This window comes from Rhinatrema bivittatum, chromosome 7 (assembly GCF_901001135.1).
Source record: "Rhinatrema bivittatum chromosome 7, aRhiBiv1.1, whole genome shotgun sequence".
Classification (NCBI taxonomy): domain Eukaryota; kingdom Metazoa; phylum Chordata; class Amphibia; order Gymnophiona; family Rhinatrematidae; genus Rhinatrema; species Rhinatrema bivittatum.
In genome coordinates this window covers 176,216,788-176,239,009 of record NC_042621.1, presented here as the reverse complement: position 1 = coordinate 176,239,009, position 22,222 = coordinate 176,216,788, and the positions used below count along the sequence as shown (strand labels likewise).

At 41.0% G+C, this 22,222-nt stretch overlaps 1 protein-coding gene and 1 long non-coding RNA gene across 2 annotated transcripts; one reads left to right on the top strand and one right to left on the bottom strand.

Moving 5' to 3' along the window:
* Positions 1-4,886: 4,886 nt before the first annotated feature.
* On the bottom strand, positions 4,887-8,665 carry ZNF503 (zinc finger protein 503). The gene is made up of 2 exons (XM_029609519.1): positions 7,874-8,665; positions 4,887-6,985 (listed from the first exon to the last, which is right to left on the bottom strand). The coding sequence occupies exons 1-2, from the start codon at positions 8,123-8,125 to the stop codon at positions 5,516-5,518; spliced, it is 1,722 nt and encodes a 573-aa protein (XP_029465379.1). The 5' UTR covers positions 8,126-8,665; the 3' UTR covers positions 4,887-5,515.
* LOC115095590 lies at positions 6,932-14,399 on the top strand. Its single transcript, XR_003857825.1, has 3 exons — positions 6,932-7,043; positions 7,264-7,465; positions 13,740-14,399. It is a non-coding gene; the product is annotated as an uncharacterized LOC115095590 (long non-coding RNA).
* Positions 14,400-22,222: the final 7,823 nt, after the last annotated feature.

The following is a 22,222-nucleotide window of genomic DNA, read 5'->3' as shown; positions in this document are numbered from 1 at the left end:
CCAATTATTAGCTCTCCTTTTGACGTGCATTTTCACATGTAAAAATGTAAGAGTGATGACGCATTTGCTTTTGTTTTTATATTGTATGTCAATATATTTTGAAAAACATAGAAAACACACCACAAGCATGGTTTTAAAATATTTTTTTAAAAAAAGTTTTTATTATGGGGGTGGTTTGAAAGATGATTAGTTTAATTTAGTTCTTGTTCAGACTCTTGCAAGCTTGTTTGATATCTTCCAGGTTTCGGTAGGCGTCTTTCCCCAGCTCTCTTATCACTACTTCTTGCCTTGATGTGACGTTGAAGACAGATGACAGCATTGTCAAGTTGTCTTTAATTCTGTTGAAGATGAAAAAAACCAACACACACATCAAGCTGTTTAAAACGTGCAGTGCAGGATTGGGCTTACTTTTCTCACAGCAGCAGAAAAAGGATAGTTGATGAATTTAAGACACACAACGTCTTTGTGAATTAATGTTTGTATCATTTTTCAAATGAGTGGAGATCTTTACGGGATCAGTACTTGTGCATTAACGTGTTGTTTCTAACCGTCTAATAAAGATTTCCTATATAATGCCGAGAAGAAAAAAAAAAGTAAAAGCTTAAAAAGCCATTTACTTCAGCAAGAAGCTTCACCTTGCACTGCCAAATCGAGCGATGGTCAAGAAACATAGGAAGATTTGTCTGATTTTTGCTTCGTTCTCACTGTCACCTCAGCTGTATACCTTCCGTGAGATCCTCACAGGGGAAGCATCTTCGTTCATTCAGCTGAGCTTAATTCTCCGGGGCTTTTCTATAGGGATCTGATGCTTTAAAATAATTATTTTATTTCCAGGAATTCCTTGGTTTTTTTGTTTTGTTTTAATTGCAAGCAGCCTAGATCTTACAAGGCAGCTCATAACGCATTACAAAGAAGGAAGGAAAATTAAGGAATCAAAGGTACATAGAATCCTCACTACTGTCTCACAAAAAATAGTGTGAATATATATATTCACTCTCTCTGTTTTGAAAGTAAAGAAATCATAACTTAGATTTTGCTTTCTAAAATATTTCTGTCACTTGCTCCCTTTTATGGATCTCTTCTCTTTATCAAGGATGTGCGTCATTCTAAGGAATAAAACATCTCACCTTACCCCTAAGACAGGGGAGTTGTCTGAGGATCACGTATAGACTTGTTTTTCTGGATGATGGCCTTCTCAGAACTGAACAGTTTGGATATTTGTGATGGGGTTTTCGACTGTACATTGAGAAGGGTGTTAGAGATTTAAAGCCTCTCTCTTAGGGATGTTTGATGTTTACAGGAATCATGAGGCGAGATTTGAGGCGGAGAGGTTAATCTCGCCTTCTTTCTCTCTGCTAACTGGAGTGCAAATCTTTCTTGCACTGAAAGCATCAAAATAAAGATCAGGGGACAGACCACTGTACATGGCCGCCTATTCCTTGTGTTTTTCTTACACCCAGAGAAATTATCAAATCAGATATACCGTCAAATATTCTGTACTTGTAAAACAAATAAGTGTGTTTCTATTCTGTAGACAGAGAAGGAGCGTGTGTTTCCCAAGATAAATATGGACTTATTTATGGTGGTTACAAAAGAGCTTCAGATATTCATTAATTTGAATTCTTGCTCGTCGTTCACAGTTTTTATTTGAGCAGGGGTATATTAAATATTATATTAGCTTGTAAAGAAGAGGGAACAGTTTAATTTAAATACATTTACTTCTCACTGGAGTCAGACTGGTGTATGGTTGCTCTTTTGATGAGTTTTGCCCTTGTATTACTTGTCCTCTTGAGCTGTTTTGTTCACTGCTGCTTCTGTCAGCTGCACAACCCATTTTTGTTTAGCAGTAATAATAGGAAAAATAGCAAACGGACCTCTTCTACCCACTAAAATAAATGGAAAACCATATTCACATTAAAAAAAAAAAAGCTAAGTAACACTTGCAAAGTCAATTATTAATCTCACGTAGCTTTATTCAACCAGTCTTTGGAAATAAAATAACTGAATTAAGGTTAGATAATGCAAAGTCCAGTGTATAAGCAAAGGAATTAGTAAAGATTTATTGTAACACTTAACATCAGATAATAGAAGACACCCAAGCATTCCGAGGCCAATATTGTATCAGGCTCCTGTAGGAGAAAAAAAACAATTCTGCCCTTCATCAAAACAAAGGGAAAACCTTTTAAAATTAAGCTTGGACAACCATTACAGGATAGAAATATTAAGACACCCTGTTCTCTAGGCAATCGACGGCCACAAATTATTGGGAATTTAAAACTCCTCCCGGGAGTAGCATATTGCTGAAGAGGTGAATATAAATCTTTAGTAAAATGTGTCCTGTATACCAAAAGATTCCTGATCAGTTTCATAAAGTCAAGAAAGAGTCCTGTGTGTTCTCTCTCTCTCTTCCTTTGTCTACGTCTTCTTCTTCATGTATAAATGGAGAGACACACGGAGATTCATATATTAAAATAGTATGCATTATTGCTGCCGTCTTCAAGGCATTTCGGGCCTTTTTGTTATTATTTACTGAAAGGGTTTTCCTATGTTCAGACTGTGAAACATAAGCTGCATAAAAACTTACATTAAACTGTAAAATGTGCTTTCAAGAAGAGAAAGCAAACCGGGACATAGCAGCTGACTGTTGTTTTGTTTTTATTTTTTTTTCTTTTCGGGGGGGGGGGGGGGGGGGGGAGAGTGAAGAATTAAGAAATGGATTCCTCAACATGAAACATACAGAAATGCTCCCAGCCCACAATGGCCCTATCTCTGCACTTTCACTTTAGTGTCTCATTGTTTATTGTTTGAAGCGGTTATCACAATGTCAATATCATACACCTTTCAGCAAGTTAACTTATCTTCCTCCTGTTTAGTATAATAATTAGCCCTGCTTAAAAAAAAAAAAAAAAAAGAAGAAAACAATGCGTTTCCCTCCTTCATCAGTTGAGACTAATAGCGATTTGAGAAAATGAGAGCTCGTTTTAAATTCCCAAAGCAGAACAGTTTAATGGGCCCTTTTGCCATTAAAAAAAAAAAAGAAAGAAAAAGGTAAATGCTGTTGACAAAGGTCGGCGTAGGTCTCCCAATGCCGGAGTGCTGCGATCCCTTCTAGACGTTTAGAAACAGGGCCCAGCACCGGCCTGCAGCTCCCGGGGCTGCAGCTCAAAGGAGACAACACTCACACACCTACATAGAGATAGAGATATAGCGCTCTTTTCATGTACCGCATACCCTCGTACGCATCCTACTTGAACCTTGACATCCTCTACCGAGCCGAGTAAAATGGTCGTTACTAATCCACGGAGGCATGGCCTGATGGCAAGATGAGCAGGGCTCCCTGACTCGGGCAGAAAAAAAAAGACTTAATTAACTTTGTTTTTGCACATTAACTCCTAACTTCGACTAATTGTCTTCTATAAATGCGCTAGGGCTAATTAGCATACGTGCACCACAGGAAACTGTGAACAGTAATTATATTGGGTATCTGTGATTTGTCAAGCCAACAATCCCCAGTGTAACTTTCCTCTATGTTAATAAACGTAAAAATATAGACAGGGCGCTTCGGTTTCTGGAAATGTGTTTTTAATCGCCCTCGACATGAAGCTGGAGCCCAAAAGCTTTCCCGAAAGCTCCTTTAAGGGAGGCAAATGGAATCACCCACTGAATCCAAGTCTGTGACACTGAAAAGCTCCTACCACCAAGGCTGATAGCTTTGGTTTTCAAGAGCCTGAGCAAGGATACGTGCAAATAAATGTTTGGAACTTCACCTTTTCCCACTGTTTTGTTTTGTTTTGTTTTTACTTTTCTCTCCTTCCCACGTCAATATGATAAAATTGGGCGAGCCCGAAAGCGGGAGTTGTGTCATTTTAAATAAACTGTTGTCTGTTAACACACTTCAGGTTTATATTAAAACAAGCAAAACGTCGAAAATTGACCAGAACTGTTCAATGGAATAAACCCCGCCAGTAGTCCTAGTGCTGCGTCTTCATAGTCGGCCATTCTGTCTTTCTGTAAACGCAGCCTACCTCTGGTATGCGCTATACAAATCCTAATAATAATCCTTTAGATTTAAGAAAATTATTTTAAAATGCTTTAATCGTTAGTTCATAGTCTTCTTAAATAGCTTTCACTGTGAACATAAAAAAGAAGAGAGCTGCAATCCTTTAAATTCTGGATTTAGTGAATTTCGAGGTCTTTTGTGTGGAAAACTGTTCACACGCATACACACACAAAAAAAGTTCAGGATTATTTTGAGAAAGAACGTCACAGACCATTAGACTTCATGTGGTGGTACACTAGTATTTTATCTTCATCTTCTGTCCCAGCACTTCACATATTTGTGGTCAAAGAATTTTAACTTCACTTCCTTTTATTTAACTGGAGCTGTTTCAATTATTTGCAAATCATATTTTTAATTTTATTGCCGCAGTTGGCCATCTATGGATCGGGCTCAATCAAGGAAGAACGTAAGGAAATATGCATCAGGCAAACAAACTGCGACACTATTTTTCACACAGAAATGAAGGCAAATCTAATAAAATTTTAGAGGGGGATAGTCATGTTTAACATCTATTATCCAAACGCTCACCCCTATCCTTCCAATGTATTGCATTAAAATGGATAGCTCAGAAATTAGGATTAGAATGAACACTTTTTCAAATAAACCTATTATGTGTGAATGTGTGTGTGTGTATTTATCTATCTACCTGTATACACACACACACACACACACACACAGCCAGAGAAAGAATTGTAAATGTTCCTTCATTATTTCAGTCAGTTCCTAGTCTGGGGCATCATTTTGGGAACCTATAGACGAATTGGATCTTACAGATATTTCACAGCCAGTACCCTAACTGATTTTTTTGTAACAGAAAAAAGGCGGATTAAAATAAGTAAAACTTTTAATACATCAAATATACGGAATTTTAATCTTTAAAGCGATACATTGCTATCATTTTAGTACATGACGTAAACCTTACTTAGACCCTTGCCCAGGGTGGACTTGAAAATAAAAAAATTAGTTAAATGTTCCGTTAAGAACAAAATAAGGCAAATGAGGTTTTTGGAATAGAATTGTTTCTTTTTTTTCCAGAGTACATACAAAAAATACCAATTCTCTTTCAATGGTATACATCTTAAAAATAATCGCAATTTGAAATTATAATGACAAATTGCCAATTGTTTTAGTAACAAACATGCATGTAAAGTTTTTCAATGAGACATTAAATAAGAACGTACAATACAATCATAGCAATTTTAAAGTAACATTAAAGAGAAAACCCTCTATTCTTATTTATAATTCTACAATGGGGGAGTTTCACTTTACTTATTGAGCTCAGTTAAGTAATGCACTTTTATGATTTTATTGTCCCGCTTGAAGCTAACATAAATAAATACAGTGTCCACGGATCCAGTCCTCAAATGAACACTTTTTTTTTTATTTTTTTTAGAAAAAAAAAAGTCATTTTTTTGAACTTTTATAAAGTTTGAAGGATATTTCTATTGTTATTGATTACTGATATCCGAGTGCTGAGGCTGTGGTAAGTCTTTGACCGTACAATGCATAGGGGGAATAGTAGTGTCCCGTGGCTGCAGGTACTGGGACTGGGGCACCTGGGGTTGGCAAAGGGCTTTTTGAATACGGGTGGTAGCGGCTGCTTAGTCCCAAGGCATGGTGAGGGCTGCGCAACGCCAAGGCGCTGGGACTGCCAGGTGCCCCAGTGGGAGGCATGTGCATGTGGCAGGCCATCGCCGCCGCGGCTGCACTGGCCAAAGACGACGAGCTCGGATAACTGGAGATGAGTTTGTCCGTTCCTGGAAAGGCGGTATGGGTCCTCAAGTGGCTAAGAAGCTCTTCGGAAGAAGAAAAGCGTTTGTCGCAAGGTCCGTTGGCCGACACCCAGTTGCAGACGTGGGGAAGGGGGTCGTTTGGAAGCATGAAGCCATAGGGGTACAGAGGATGGCCTGCCAGTGAAGGAGGAGGGCCCCCGGCCGTCAGGGAAGAGTGGACACTGTGCAACGGGTGAGTTTGGTAAACCAGTGGATATCCGGACTTGAGCGCCGCAGCAGTCGGGTCGTGAGTGCATGAGGCGCTGGCGGCGCCGGCCAGGTGACTTGCACAGTGATAACTTAAGCAGTAAGGGTCTCTGCACAGGCTGGCTGTCATTACCGCGGGCGGCGACGCACCGGCCAGAGGACTGGACCCCGCCGACTTGCTGCACCCCAGGGTGTTGGCGAGCTGGGCCCCAACCAGGCTACTCGGCTTGGTCGGATCCAAGGCCACTCCGTGCGGCAGAAACTGGTGGGGGTACCCGGCGTAGGCTCCGGCCAGAGTCCCCGGGTAGGTCATGCCGGCCGGCGGAAGGGGAAAGACGGTCTGCCCCGGTTTATAGGGCGACACGGGGGCCACCAGCCCGGTGCCGAGTACGGAAGCCGAGGAGGAGGTGGGGGTGGTGGAGGAGGACTCGGAGGAGAGGGACTTGGCGCCGGAGGTGGTCTCCTGGTGCTGGTTCACCTCCACGTTGATGCCGGCGCAGCTGACGCTAATCCGGCTGTGGCTGATGCTGGTGGTGGCGGAGCCGTCGGCCGAGGAGCCTTTGCTGGATTCCGAGTCCTTCTTGTCCTGGGACTCCCCCGCCTTCCCCTCTGACGGCAGGGGGGGAGTGGAAGTGCTGGAGCTGGGGCTGCCTGTCCTTGGCGTGAAAGGCTGGCAGGTGGCGCTAGGGACTCGGAAACCGTTCTTTTCCCCACTGGAAACTCCCGAGGCCGAGTCCTTCTTCTCGGAGGGCTTGGAGTAAGGTTTGAAGCTCGATTTGTCTTCCACGCCGATGTCGCTGAGCTTCAAGGGCCCCGACTTGGAGTCCTTGTCCCCGGACCCGTTGGAAGCCACGGAAGACAGCTTAGAGGAAGGCGAAGGATCCGGTTTCCCGATCTGAGAGCAAGTCTGAGCCAGAAGGGCCAAGGGACTCTTCTTGGCATCGAGCTGCGAAAATAAATAGAACAAGATTAAAAAAAAATAAAATAAATTATATTTAAATCAAGTAAGCACTTTTCTTCATATTCAGCAACTTCGTCGTACAGATATCATTTTCCACAACATAATTTTAAAAAAGGTTAATATCCAAAGAACATTTGCATTTCGTTTTAACATACGTGTCCTATTTTCAACATTCAGGTAATCAGCTCTTTAGTGTTTTTCATGTATTTTTGGCATGAGAACGTCCTCTTAAAATCGCACCTATTCCTTTTTGTTATTTCCAGTCAGTCGCGTTCCCTGAAGTAGCTTTTATCCCGCACTCGGCATTAAAATGCTGAATCGACAACGTCATTTGACCAGGGGCAGAACAGATGACAAAAATGCGCTGTTAAAAAAAACATTTACCCTTACTACTTCACGAGCAGCAAAAACGGATCTGTGGCAGGCACGCTGAACAGGATGGGGGAAAATATTTGTCATGACAAGGTAAGCAACAGTACCGAACGTCTTCCTGTTTACACAAAGCCAACTTCAGCCAGAAAGCCGAAGGGAAAATACACAATTTTTTTTTCAGCAGCAGAAGCAGCAGCATTAATCCCGGCAATTACCAGCGTCTCCTCTTTCGAACAATTCTCAATAGCTTAGCGTTTACTATAATAATAATAACCCGACCAGAATCTGCCCTTCAAACAAACCCGCAAGTACATACAATCTGCTGCATTTGAAAGAAGCTGGAAGATCAAACTGGGGGGGGGCGGATCTGCACTATTTTTATTTTTTTTTTTGGCATTTGAGCACGAGTTCCCTCCATTTAAAAGGTTATTATTTTATAAAACTGAAAGCAGGACGAGAGAAGGGCACAGGATCACGGGTGGGGAGGGGGGGAGATCTTACCTCGATAGGGCTGATAGGAGTAGAAGGTAAAGGCTGCAGGTATTCGGGGTGCAAAATGTGTCCGCTCCGAGCCGTGAGCATTTTGAGCACCTTGATGGGAAGACGGTTCGCTTGTCTTAAGGGATCCGATGGAGGAACTGTGTGAAAAAAGGATTTGGCGGCGGCGCTGCTGCTGCTATTCCCAGAAAGTGCGGTCTCCCAGGCTGGATTATTACTATTTCTTACAGCAGAAACCGAGGGCGATGTGATCATGACCCAGCTCGCATGGAGAGTGTGGAAATCGCGTTGATCAAACTCATAAACGGGACGGTGCAGGCATCTAGATTTGGAGAGATCTTTGCAGTTGTGATCATTTACTCTCTCGCTCGGTCCCTGTCGCGCGCTCTCTCTCTCTCTCTCTCTTTCTCTCTATTTATTTTTAGAGAACAAAAATCGGATGTGTCCTAAGAGGGAACGTGAGAATAATCCTTTTGTTCTGGATTGCAGTCATGAGCTGTGTGGGTAGAGGCGGTGGCAGCTGCTGGAAACGGTATTTTTTTTTTTTTTTTTTGCTTGTTGTTTTCTCTCTGTCTCCCTCTTTCTGCCGCTGCTGCTGCTGCTCCCTCCTTCAGCAGAGATGTGAGCTGCAGCCCATCCAACCCTGGGTCTGGCAGAGAAACTCACTTCAAAAGCAGCTGCATTAGACTCAGATTAAAGCCTTTGCCGCCTTCCAATCAAATGGGACCCTGAGGTGATTGGAGGGTCAAGGGGATGTGACGTTCCCTTTTCTTCTCTCCGTCTTTCTGTTTTTAATAGTCTCCTCTTTCTTTTTCTTTCTATCCCACCAACAACCCTCTAGCCCTCCACCTTCCCCCACCCCGTGTATTTTTTTTTTTTTTGCTGAGAAGATGGGATGGGCTCGTAATTTTGTGTTTGATATCATCTCCTCTTTTATTTTAACTCAGTTCAAACCACTGCTTTATTTTTTTTTTTCTACCATAGAAAACAAATATAGTGACTGCATAATATCGCGTAACACGGTGTGGGGGATCAAATAGTCTCAGGTCTCTGTTTATGTGAAGATCAAAAGGAAAACATGTGTACCCGAGAGACATACACGTAGGAAAAAAGTCACTTATATAGCCAGCGACTGTCTCTTTCAATTCCTTCCCTTTTCCCCCCCAAAAGAAAATGTTGGGCCCCATTCTGTTTTGGAAAATGTACACGACCTCCTTAGCTATTCTACTGACGAGGAACCCGTTTTGCAAGCTTCTAACAAAGAGTTAATCGTTCTTCACCAAGCCCAGGGGCCGTTTACAGTGCGTTTGGCTCAGAGGGGAGAAAAATACCCTCCCGCTTCACGTTCTCTGACGTGGCTTTTCCGCCATCCCAAAGATTAACGTTTTCCTTTTTAAGTGCGAGGTGAAATTCTCCAATCAGGCATGTGATGACTCGAGAAGACCGAGGCAGAGATTGGGGAATGTGAGTGTCACATGCTTTCAATAACACACACTCCTCCCTTTCCCCTTCTTTTTTGGGTGTCTCCACCCCTCCATCAAATGTCAATGCTACCCAACCGCAATCCATCAGTTATTTGTCAGCCCCTGTCAATCCGCCCTTGATTTATGTCAGGTTTTGTTGCTGATTACAAGCCTGGTGTGACTTGAAGGAAAAGAGGGAGAGGGAGAGGGAGAAAAGAGACGGCTCTTTGAAAAGAGCCATTCAATTTAAGGAAATAAATCGTCCTCCGAGTAGACTCAATTTGTATGCATACAAAAGGCAGACTCACTTCAGCTAGCCTAAGCGACCTATTGCACCATTTTTCCTGCGTACTTTTAATTAACAGGGTTACTTCCTTTTCAAAATTTTTGTTGTTGCTGGCTATTAAAAATATTTCATAAAGGTGCTGTAACTCAAGAGGCAACACATTATTGAGATTTCTCTCTCTCTCTCTCTTTTTTTTTTTATCGTCAATCCGTCACTCAATCTACTGGCACTGTCGGAGTGTTTAAAAAAGATTAAGACTGACATCTTGAGCAGACTAAGGATGCCAATACTGACAGTCTGAACAAACGATTGCACTGGATCAAAGGCAAGGCCCTGACGAGTCATTATAGCGCTTAAGGATTTCTTCACAATTACCGGATTTTCACTTGGGCTATGATATTGATTCCCGATTTATGTATTTGTTTTTACGTCCTGCTAAAACAATGCTGGCAACATATATTGTACACACCCCAGACGAGCACATGCATGCTAATTCCCTGACCCTTTAAAGACTCGCCGGAACTATAGCGCAGTAAAACAGTGAGTGTGTTTAGACGTTCTGCTCAGGAAAAGGCAAGCAGATTCTTGTCTGGCTCGATGTTGTTCTGCTTCCTTTTCTGTTCTTCGGCAACTATATTGTTTTCGGGAGAGAGTGGATAGAGTTTTTATTTTTTTCGCATAACATTTTTCTTGACGGACAAAATGTATTAATCTTTTTTTTACCTTTGCTTCCAAACCTGACGTGGTGGCCCACACAATCTACAACATTCACAAAAGGTCACTAAGAGATAAAACACGTTTGACAAGTGAAGAACAAGGGAAGCTCTTAGGGGGTCGTGTCCAATTCCTGACCTGGACTTTTCCTAAAACAAGGACTGATCCTTAGAAGGAAGCAACTTTCCTTTTCACTCTTCTGCTGCTTTTCTACTAGAAGCTGCGGGCAAACATTTCCAAAATAAATAAGCGACATCTTTCCCAAGCTTTAGTTCACAATGGCCTCCCTCGCTGCCCAGAAAAAAAAAAGAAAAAGAAAAAAAGAACACAAATTCCTTTCTCGCTGACTTAGTTCCTGAAGGATTCTTGAGTTTCTATGTGCATTTTTTTGTTCTCAGTAACATTTTAGTTTGGTTTTAATAATAACTTAGGAAAAGCTTTCGCTCTTGGATAACATAGGTTAAATAATTGAGCCCTCATGAGTATCTACTGGTAAACTTCCTTTATAGATTTGTAAAGATGTAATTAAAGCAGTTAAAAGTCCTGCTTTTTTTTTTTTTAACTATTAAATTTTTTAAGGCTTACGGAAAAAGGGCTGTTATGCCACATAGAGAGCACGGTCATTTTAATGTCTATATATCTGCATCTAGAGTGCTCCATGCATAGCTTCCCCCTCCCCCCCCCCAAAAAAAAAAATAATATATGCACACACTAAGAAATTACATGAAAACTTGTTCATTAAGTAAACCTTAAGTCCCTAAAAACCACAAGGGTGGCATGTACTAGATGTGACTTCAGTCTGCCCCACGTTTTCCCCAGTTCTTTCTGTTGTTGTCAAGTCGAATTGATAAATGGAGTGCAGTAAAACTCTGCAAAAAAAAAAAAAAAAAAAAGCTGAAACCTTCATTTGTGTTCATTTGCATTAAAGTGCTTGGAACAGCTGTTTTCCTTACAGGACCAGAGAGACTCCTATCTGTTTTCTCGTTGTATTTGTCCTGCCTCCCAGGGTGTAAGACTAAAAGATTAATTGCCTTAAGGTGGAGTCATCTGTGGGAAGACTTTTTTTTTAGGGGATCTGGGGGTTGGGAAAGCACTACTTCATTTCTAAAACGGGGACAATCAAAGGTGATGCAGGACATGTGTAAAACAAGTACTATATTGACATTATAAAAACAAAAAATAAAACTGTAGACCTTTAGTACCGAGCAAGCAGGTAGTTAAAGCGTCAGCCTTCGAGACCAATAATACGCCTTCGTTTTGAATTTCTAGATTTCACAGATCTAAAAATCCTAAAGGTTTGTAAACTATAGCTACATTTATTTCCTTATGGCATACTGAAAATAATTAATAGCAAAAGCGATGAGGAGAGAAAGTTCTCGAACTCCAGGATGGATCCTATTTTTTTAAAGAAGGGGAAGGGGAAGTACTGAGGTCTGTTCAAATGCTTTACCTTGCATGGATCCTGTGTTAATCTTAAATAATTTAAATGAAATAGTTTCTAGCGGGTTGTGTTTCATGTGCCTTGAAAACGAGACTTCAACCACAAGCAAGCTTTCTCTTTAAAAAAAAAAATGTTCATAGAAATTAAGCGATGAAAAACTGGCACGACGTACTTTGCAAGAAAATAAATGCTGCAACTGGAAAAAAAAAATAATTAACAAGTGCCAGTCCACACTTTCTTTTACCTACCAGCTATTGGCAGGGATGTCAAGTCGATTTTATTTGCACACAATGGAAATGATTTATTTTCTCTTAAAAAAGGAGTGGGCTGGCAGATATTTGAGAAGAAAAAAAAAGTTTGAAATGCCTTGAACTATTCACTGTGGAGATGGCTAATCAGTATTGAGGCTCCGGGGCAATCGGGCAGCTTTTCAATGCGGGTTTTCCTTTCATCTCAAGCTGGATGGAGCCGCTCAATTAAAAGCCTATCAGTTTGTAAGTAAATCAACGCCTATCAAAGTTGTCACATCAAACAAAACGATTATTATTGCAGCCCGCCTCCCCTATTAATCTCCCTCTAAGATAATCCGCTTGACAGGTCAGGCTGGTGAGAAAAAAGTCTTGGACAGGAGTACAAAAAAGCAGGACTGGCTTGATCCCCCTTGAGGAGATACAATGTCCTTGGAAATCTGTTGGGGAAAACCTTGTGCTGTGAATCCTTGCTCTATTAGAGTTGTGGAATTCAGGTTCAACCGTTGTCGGAAGATAGCAAAAGATTCTTTTTTGAATTGTGGACCATTATTTTGGAACATTGCACAGGGTTTATAGTCTGAGTATCTGTTTCAAAGCAGAAATAAAGTAAATATGCATATACATAGTGTGAGCGTAGGACATCCGTGTGCACGACCCACGTATCCTGCTGAACCGTTTTAAAAAGCTATAAACCATCCCTTACAGCACTTTGTGATATCATAGCATGTGGATCTATCTGCTCATTTTTTTTTTTAGACTTTCAGTACTTTTATCTAAAAAGATGACGTATACAAAAATAAGTATTCTGTTTCACCAAAAACAAACACAATCACATAAACCTAAGGCTGAAGGTGTATTGACAAATTGCCAACTATCTCTATACACAGGGAAAAAAAAGTATATGAGGGAATCCAAAAGAATGGTATAATTCTACAAACAATGTATTTTAATACAGAAAATATTTGTAATGTCTATCAGTAGATACCGGTTTCTAAACTTCCTGCATTTTTGCTAGAAAAAATCCTCCAATTATTTTATTGAAAAATTGATTTCTTTCGATTTAAAAAAATGAAATTAGAAAGATTGTTTAATAAAGAACATTTCTCTTCTGCAAGAAATACTGGGAACAATTAAGTCCTTATAAGCAATTGCCATTCAAGAAGTGTTTTCATGATTACTGTTGTAAGATGCAGCAGTTGCCAGTGATTTTTTCATCAGCTGCTTGAAAACTATTTTTTTCTTATTATTTGCTTATTTTACATTTTCCTTAACAGGAAGTGTGACATGGTAGTGTAGGTCTTCACCCTGTCTACAAGGAGGAAATACTGATTACAAGAACTGAGCTCTCCCAAATTTTAATTTTTGTCTAGATTGTTAGTGTCTTTTTCTCACTCTCTCCATCTTCTAATTGGTTGCACACGAGTTTTCTCCAAATATTCTCTCTCTGTAAGCTTGAAAGTGAAAATTTATGAAGATTATTTTTTTTCTTTAGAAAAAAAAATGTTGACTTAGACAGTTCGATCTTATTGGAAGCATCCAAGGGAAAGGAGTTTAATAGCTAGAAACTGTTTAGCATGTTGAATAACTTTTCTTTAGTAGGTACCTGCATTTAAATCCATAACACTTTCAGACCTAAATTATCTAACAAGTCAATGATAAACATTTGTCCTCATTTTGGTATTTGTTTACTTTTCTATTTCCTTTACTTCTATAGGTTAAAACAGTGTTTTGGCATTCTGATCACTGGAACGTCTGAATCTACCAGTTTCGGTTTATTATACACTATGAAAGACTCGGAGCTGACTGAGAAATAATATAAAACACTCATATTTTAGCTATAATCTATGTTTCATAGATTCACAACATCATAGACACTGCTGATTCTGGTCTCTGCGCCTTCATTGTAGTGTCATTGTTTAGTCAATGTTTATTTTGTGATATTGTGCCAAGTAAACTAATATTATTCCTATAATTTTTAAGGCTAGTGCATTAGTAGTCATCCAACATGTATTAAGAGTGTTTGATAAAACTACAATTCATGTACACATCTCTCATTTATTATTTCTGGACAAAAACAGAAACAGCTCAACTATAAGACTGAACAATAATGAAAATCACAAATTCGCAAAACATGTGTGATATGGGGAAATATGGAAGGGTAATGTCTTTTGTTTAGCAATTTTTTCCAATGTTGGTTTCCAATGCTTGTATCCATCTAATGTTATGCATTATTTATTTATTTTCGCATATATTGTTTCAACTGAAAGGCTTTCCCCTTTTATTTCAACTAATAAAACTATTCCACAATAAAGAACATTCTTCATGGTATATTGTAATAGTTGCACACAAATAATTTACATCTATGTTCATCAGTGCTGGCCCAGAAGTGATAGATCATTTGGGTGAGTTGCAGTAAAAGTACAGAATGATCTATAATGATGTAATATATACATTAAAAGGGTGTCTGGATGATCAGAGTTTTTGCTAAAAATGTAAAAGGGCTTCTTGATTGATAACAGGGTTGCTGTTTTTCTGCAAAGGCTGTCAGAGACTGACACAATGCTTGAGTTATTAGGGCAGAGAAGGGCAACCATAAATTTCCAATGTCAGGCAAAAACTCTCTTTATTGTCTGTATGATGGATGGGCCTCTGTACTAGACACCAAATACTTCGTATCACCCTTAAATGGGAACACATTTTTCGTGGCCATAATTCATGTTTTTTAAATAGAAAGTTTGAAATGCCTGCCTATATTTCACCATCCTGACATATTTATGAATCACTCCCTGCATGCAAATATAATTATTTAAAGCGCCGAGGTGACAGAGGTTAGAATGTACCAAAATGCTGTTAGTGGAGTGATTTTTAATTCCCTTAGCTGAACAGTATAGAAAACTACGCTTGTCTGTTTGGATCAATAAAGTCGAAGGTGAAGTTCTACTGATTTTGTCAGTGTCATCTATTCGGTTTGGACCAAGCGAAAAAGAAACTGACAGAGCAAGACACTTTTTGCAGTTATAATTTAGTTTAATGAAGCGAGCACTGATTTTGAGCCCCGTTATCTGCTAAACAGCTGGATTTAAACGCCTTAGCAGGAGGAAAATACACTAGGTAGAATGCTGCAAAATATCTTTCCAGGTTATCTCATAGCACTTTTCCCGTGCCGAAGACGTGTTTTGGTTTAGGATCGAGAAGAGCAGAGGGAAAAAAGAAAAAGAGAGCGTGCACAAAAAAAAGAGAGGTTTATCTATTTAGGAGCATGCTACCAAAAGGAAATCTTACTCTGTTTCTAACCGAAGCTAAAGACAAACAGAAGAATGCAGAATTTGACTTACTTTACAATATATTATTTTGTTTTATCTGTAATGCTCTATTTCACTGCTGCAATCTTTTTAGTTTCTTCGCCTTTTCTTCGCTATGTCTTCCAACACCATTTGCTAGTGAAAGTCGTACCTTAATGATCATAATTAAATAATATTCTAATAATAATACTTGCGCTGACGCTACGAATATCATCTTCACAATGTAAAAACACATTTGGCTATCGTCGGGAAAAACACCTTTAAGGTTATCCCTCTTATTCTTTCTAGCACTCAGTCACTTATTTCAGTGCAGCGCCAGAGCACGATCACAGTACAAAGACGCCCATCCCTGCCGAAAAGAAACCAGAAAGGAATGCGGAACTGCTAGGTAGAGCGCAAAATATAATCTCCGTTCCCTCACCGTTGCTGAATCTGCCCAAGAACTCCCAGTGCATCTACGTTACCTGTTTATTTACAAAGTACTGTATACGATTATCCCCCGACTCAAACACACTGACCCAGGCCAGCAACAAAACAAAAAGAACTGACTTGTGCGGTATGTCCTTTAATGTGACCCATGAGGGGAATTTGCTACACTTACGCCAGATAACAAAAAAAAAAAAAAAAAAGTAAACAAATGAAAGTGAACAACGCAGGCATTTGTCCGTGCTGTATTTGTGCAACGCTTTATCGCAGTTTGCAGAGTCTTCAAAGTGACCCAGCAAGACCCGAGACTGCAGCGCAGAGCGCGACACTTCCGGTAAAGGGAGTGGTTTATCGTGACGTCATCACCCGCCCTCTACAACCCAGTACTGAACTTCTGGCTAGAAAACCGTATCTGAGCTGACTTTACCTATGCTCCTTTCAACATAAAATCATTCTTTTGTTGCTGTCCCCCACGAAGCGTGAATATGAAGGGTATCTCCCGTTTTGTTTTCATGAAAAAAAAAAAACCAAACTATTTTTTTTCTGATTTCTAAAAGTATTACAAGTAACACCTTGTAAGACTGTTAACCTAACATATCCGGAAAAAAAAATCACGTTGGTGCAAAGACACAATTACCTAAATCGAGCTGCTTTGATCGACTGAAGAATTTCAAACTTTAAGTCGATTTTCTGTGCTCTGGAAATTGTAAATAGGATTTCATAACACTTTTTTGGAATGTTGTGGAATATACCATGTCTCTGAAATTCTAAAAACATTTCACAAGGTTGCTAATTTCCTTCAGAAATTCCATGAGAAATTTATAGAAAGGAATCGATTACAATTTTTTTTTAAAACTAGGACATGTACGATGTATGGATAATGGTCCCTAATGTCGTTTTCTACTAATATTAATGTTCAGTTGACAATGTTTGTACAGTTTAGTTAGAAAAATGCTTAAAAAGCAAGAGTGATTTAGTAATGATTAAAATGTTTCCAGAACAAGACTGCATGTTATTAAATTTCAAAACTCTTTAATCCACCATTTAAAAAATAAAACAAGTCATTTTCTCCATTGTTTAGAAAGAGAAAGTCCCTTAGTATTTTAAAAAGTAACCCATTAATAGTTGTTTTTGTCTTAGAAACACATAAGAACATAAGACTTGCCATATTGGGTCAGACTGAGGGTCCATCAAGCCCAGTATCCTGTTTCCAGCAGTGGCCAAACCAGGTCATAAGTACCTGGCAGGATCCAAAGGGGTAGATTGATTGCAAAACTGCTTATCCCAAGAATAAGCAGTGGTTATCTGCAACTCCATCTTAATATTGGTTTATGGACTTTTCCTCCAGGAACTTGACCAAACACTGATACCTTTTGGCTACTGCTGGAACATCAGCTTCTTATAGACTCTACTGACTCTTTCTAGTCACTATTTGTACTGCAACCTCTTACAGTTCCAGGACAGACAAAATATGAGCACTGTAATATTTTATAATCAGTTTTTCTCTGTATTGAACATGCATGCATATGATATGCGGCACATGTAAAGTCTAGAGATGTGAATCGGAACCGGAATCGGTTCGGATTCCGGTTCCGATTCACATGTGTTTTTTTTTTCCATCGGGCCCGATCGCGGTTTTGTTTATCGGCTGCGCCCGAGCCGATAAACAAAAAACCCACCCCGACCCTTTAAAACTAATCCCTTTGCTTCCCCCACCCTCCCTACTCCCCCCAAAACATTTTACAAGTACCTGGTGGTCCAGTGGGGGTCCCGGGAGCGATCTCCTGCTCTCGGGCCGTCGGCTACCACTAATCAAAATGGCGCCGATGGCCCTTTGCCCTTACCATGTGACAGGGTATCTGTGCCATTGGCCGGCCCCTGACACATGGAGGGAGTACAGGATGGCCAGCGCCATCTTTAAAAATGGCACGGGCCATTTTTAAAGGGTTTTTTAAGGGTTATTTTTGTATGCTGTTTTTCCCACCCTCCCCCAAAGCGATAAGAGAACCCCCACGAACAATATATCGTGGGGTTTTCCTATCGTTTCGGGGGAGCCCCCGATTTCAGACGATTTTGAAAATATCGACGATATTTTCAATCATCCGAAGCCCGATTCACATCCCTAGTAAAGTCAGGCTATGACTTTGGACAGCAAAGTCATGGTCAGGGTGCTTTAATCACTTAAAGGGTTCTGGGCAAAGTGGATGGACCCCTTTTTATTTTTTTCCATAATGACTGCCACCTCCCTCACTTTCCCAAACCTAGAATTCTTCTCTTTCCCTTATTCCCCTCCTGCTGCAGCAGCTTTCTTCCTCTGCACTAGCTGACAAGAGAGTAGCCACATGCCACTTCCGGTCCTTGCCAACACAAACATACCTACCATTTCTAACCTGTCCAAGTCAATGTAAACACATCTTTACTTCTGGCCTACGTGGACCCATGAAAGTGTGGCATGAGGCATCTTCCTCCTTCTGGCAGGTGCAGACTGTCCAGGGCTTTGAAGCATGGGCAGAGCCACTGGAAGGGCATTATGCATCCTAGAACATTGGTTCCCAAACCTGTTGTGGGGGATTTCCAACCAATCAGGTTTTCAGGATATACACAATTAATGTACATGAGATAGATGTGCATGCTCTGCCTCCATAGCATACAAACTTATCTTATACATATACATTGTGGATATTCTGAAAACCTGACAGGTTTGGGAACCATTGTCCCTAGATCAGGGCTTCCAAACCTGACCTGGAGATCACACCACCAGTCAGATTTTCAGGATATCCACAATAAATATGTATGGGATAAATACGGAGTCTCTAAGGTATGCAAATTTATCTCATGAATATTCATTATGGATATCCTGAAAACCCAATTGTTTGTTTGGTCCCAGGACAAGTTTGGCAAGCCCAGCCCTAGATAAACCTTCAGCCTTACACCTCCTCCCATTAAACTTTCAAGTTCATGGACTACCCCCTCCCCTGAGATTTTGCTCACATCTTTTCATTGGTAGCTCAAAGCGGGTTACATTCAGATACTGTACAATTTATCAGGGAGATTTACAAAGCTGCAATATTTTACCATGGGAAGGGCAAAATATCATGGGGAGTGGTCCCACAATATTTGGCCCCTCCCTGACAAAATATTATGGCAATTTCACAGTGATATTTTTTATTGTGGAAAAAATCAGCAATAAAATGTATCACCAAGAAACAGTGAAAAACACGTGATGGTGGCCCCTATCAAAGAGGCTGCCATCAGCTTAAAGGGCAACACTATCTAAAAATGACTCCCCCCCCCGCCTCCCCACCGAAAGTGACAAAATCTTCTCTGGACACCTTGGAAGTCCTCCATCCATCCCCCATCACCTGTCAAGGTGGCCATGTATAAAAAAAATAGTAAGATTAAAAAATAGTGCAGTGTGCCCCACACTGCCCCCTGCGCAAAGCCCTCTCCTTTGCTCTGGTTGTAATGGCTGGGCTGGCCCATTTGGGGATGCCCCCAAACCGGGGGCAGGGGACAGGAGTCATGAGCAGCTGAGGCATTCAGCCTTCTGCATGGGTCAGGAGCAGACAGGACAAGCGGGTTGAGCATTCTGGTGCTGGTGGCTGGTAGGTCTTCTGGAGGGTAGTGCACTGGATCAGGAACAAGGTACTCATGAACAAGGAGTGCACCGGAAAGACATGGCAGACAAGGAAAGAACAAGGACAGGGCGTGACTGAACAGAGTGCAGTATGAGGAATACACAGGTGAGCTAGACCACCACTAGACCGACACAAGACACAGGAGAGCCTCAGGGCCACTGAGACCCACAGGGAGCAGAAGGGCCATTAGGAGGCCCACAGAGAGTAGAAGGGCCACTGGGAGGCCCACGGAGCAAATGGGTCAATGAGAGACCCACAGGGATCAGTCACTGAGAGGCTCACATGGAAAAGATGGGTCACTGGGAGGGTTCAGGGAACAGAAGTACAACTGGGAAACATACAGCAAGGGAAGTCACTAGAGGGCTTAGACAGGGACAGGACAGGACACAGAATACAGGCAGACAGGATAGCCCTAAACAAAACAAGAACAAGACAAAGAGCAGAGGCAAGACAAGGCAGGGCAGACAGGCTAGAAGGCAGGAGCTACACACAGAACAAGGGCAAGGTTAAACGGGCAAAGGTCCAAGAACAAAGAACGAGGTCAAGGTTATATCAGTAGCATAGCCAGAACTGAATTTTTAGGGGGGGGGGGGGGGCAAGGATAACATGGGTAGACAGTAGACATACAGATCTAGGCCCTACTAGTTGTACTCTTAGTGATAAATATCGCCTTAGCATGCACTCTACAATGTATTTTTAAGAAGTCTGCAACAGCCATCATCCATCAAGAGTGACATTTTAAAATATTTTATTTCTATTATTTCAAGCACTTACCAACATTAGAAATGCCTTATTAATCTGGATTAAATTAATGTTATATGTATTACAGTTTATAAAAACACAATCTCATGTATAAAGTAAACAAAGAACATTTACCAGAAACATCACATCCAATCATGTATTAAAACAAATAATGTATTATTTTATGAATCCTCATTCCAAAAATGCAGAAAATATCATAACTATAATAAAACAGCAATTTAAGATTTGCAGTGGGTATAGAACAAAGCTAGGACATGAAAAAAAACAACCATATATTCAAATTCTGGTATCATTTCAGTCATAGAAAAATAAACACCCTCCACTGCCAAACACTTTGTGAAGTAACACAAATACCTACAAAAAAAAAAAAAAAAGACACTTAGAACCTTGCCATACCATACCATAACAGCAATAACTCTCAGGTCTCAAACAGCAGCAACCTTATCTATGATAAAGTAACAGGGCAAATATTACACCAGGCCCTAGAACACTAACATATCACCCACTGGGCAATCAGAACAAGCCATACTGCTATAAACCCCTACAAAGAAACCACACACTAGTCAAACTTTGTACCTCTGTCACACATGTGCATCACAAACTCCTACATAATATAGAATAAGGGAGTACAAATTAGAAACAGAAGTATGCAAACAAAACTGAAATGGAAAACCAGAGAAACCAGACTCTGAACTCTGGAATACTGAAGAAAAAGCAAAATACAAATATATAAGAAATGCACATTCCCAAAGATGACATACTTCAATCGCTGAAAGACAAAATTATTATTATTTTTTTTTACCTTTGTTGTTTGTAGAAGTGTGCAAGGATAAAAAATTTGTTTTCATTTTGGTTTATGGAATGTTTGATTCCTTTCATTTCTATGAAAAAAGCTAAAACAAACATTAAAAAAAAACCCCCAACAAAAAAACCCCCCAAAATGAAGAAATGCCGTATATAAAAATGCACCATCCGCTGGGGTGAATAAAACTCCGGCACAACCCCAGTGGACAGCGTCAGTTGGCGATAGAAGAGCCGAAGAGGAAAAGAAGAAAAGGAGCAGAATGCAGAAGAGGAGCTCCGAGGCCTGGGCTCGTGCCTGACCCTGGGCTGAGGTCCAGGTGTCAGGATCTGGCTTCCATGCCAGGTCCCAGCATCAGGCCTGGGTCCGGGCTGAGACCCTGGCATCGGGACCCAGCCTCTGGGCCAGGCCGTGATGCTGAGCCTGGGCCCAGACTCCAGCCTAGGCCAAGCCCTGGCATCAAGAACCGTCCTCCGAGTGGGGCTGCAGCTTTGGACCTGGAACCAGGCTCTGGCCTAGGCTGAGGTCGAGGCATTGACCTTGCATAAGCCAAGGCTGAGGTCATGGCGCCCTACCATGGTCTCAGTCTTTGGAAATCTGAGGCTTCAGCCTGGGCCTAGGTCAAGGCCTAGACTAAGGTCCATGCAGAGGGATCCGGCCTCTGGGCTGGGCCCAGATGTTGAGCCTGGGTTCAGGTTGAGGACCCAGCATCAGGATCCAGCCTCGGAGCCAGGCTGCAGCATCAAGCTGAGGCCTGGGTCCTGGCCTTCATCAGATACCTGACTGATCAGGTAAGTTCGTTTTAATTTTTTGGGGCTTTCAGCCGAAGCCCCAGCATTAGCCTGTGTCTAGGCTGAGACCTTGGCAGTGTGCTAGGGCCTAAGCTGCGACTCCTACTTTAGGCCTTGGCCTGCTCCCTAGGGAGTCCCCAGACTGGGGCCTAGGACTATGCCTGATGTATTCATTTAAAACAAAGGCAACAAATAAGATTTGTTTCATTCAGGAGGCCCCCGATTCATTTCAGGGCTCCCGAATGAAATGAATTGGCTTTATTGATTGCATTTTGTACATTCATTTTAAACAAATGCATCCCTAGTTGTTTGATCTTACTTTTCTAATTGGTTGGTCCCAGTCTCTTTTTTTCCTTGGCTTTCTTTTCCATATTCCTTTTTCAGGATCTCTTTTATTCTTTCTTTTTCTTCTCTCACCTCCTCCTTCATATACATACACACAGGCTCTCTCTCACATGCATCCTCTCACACACAAG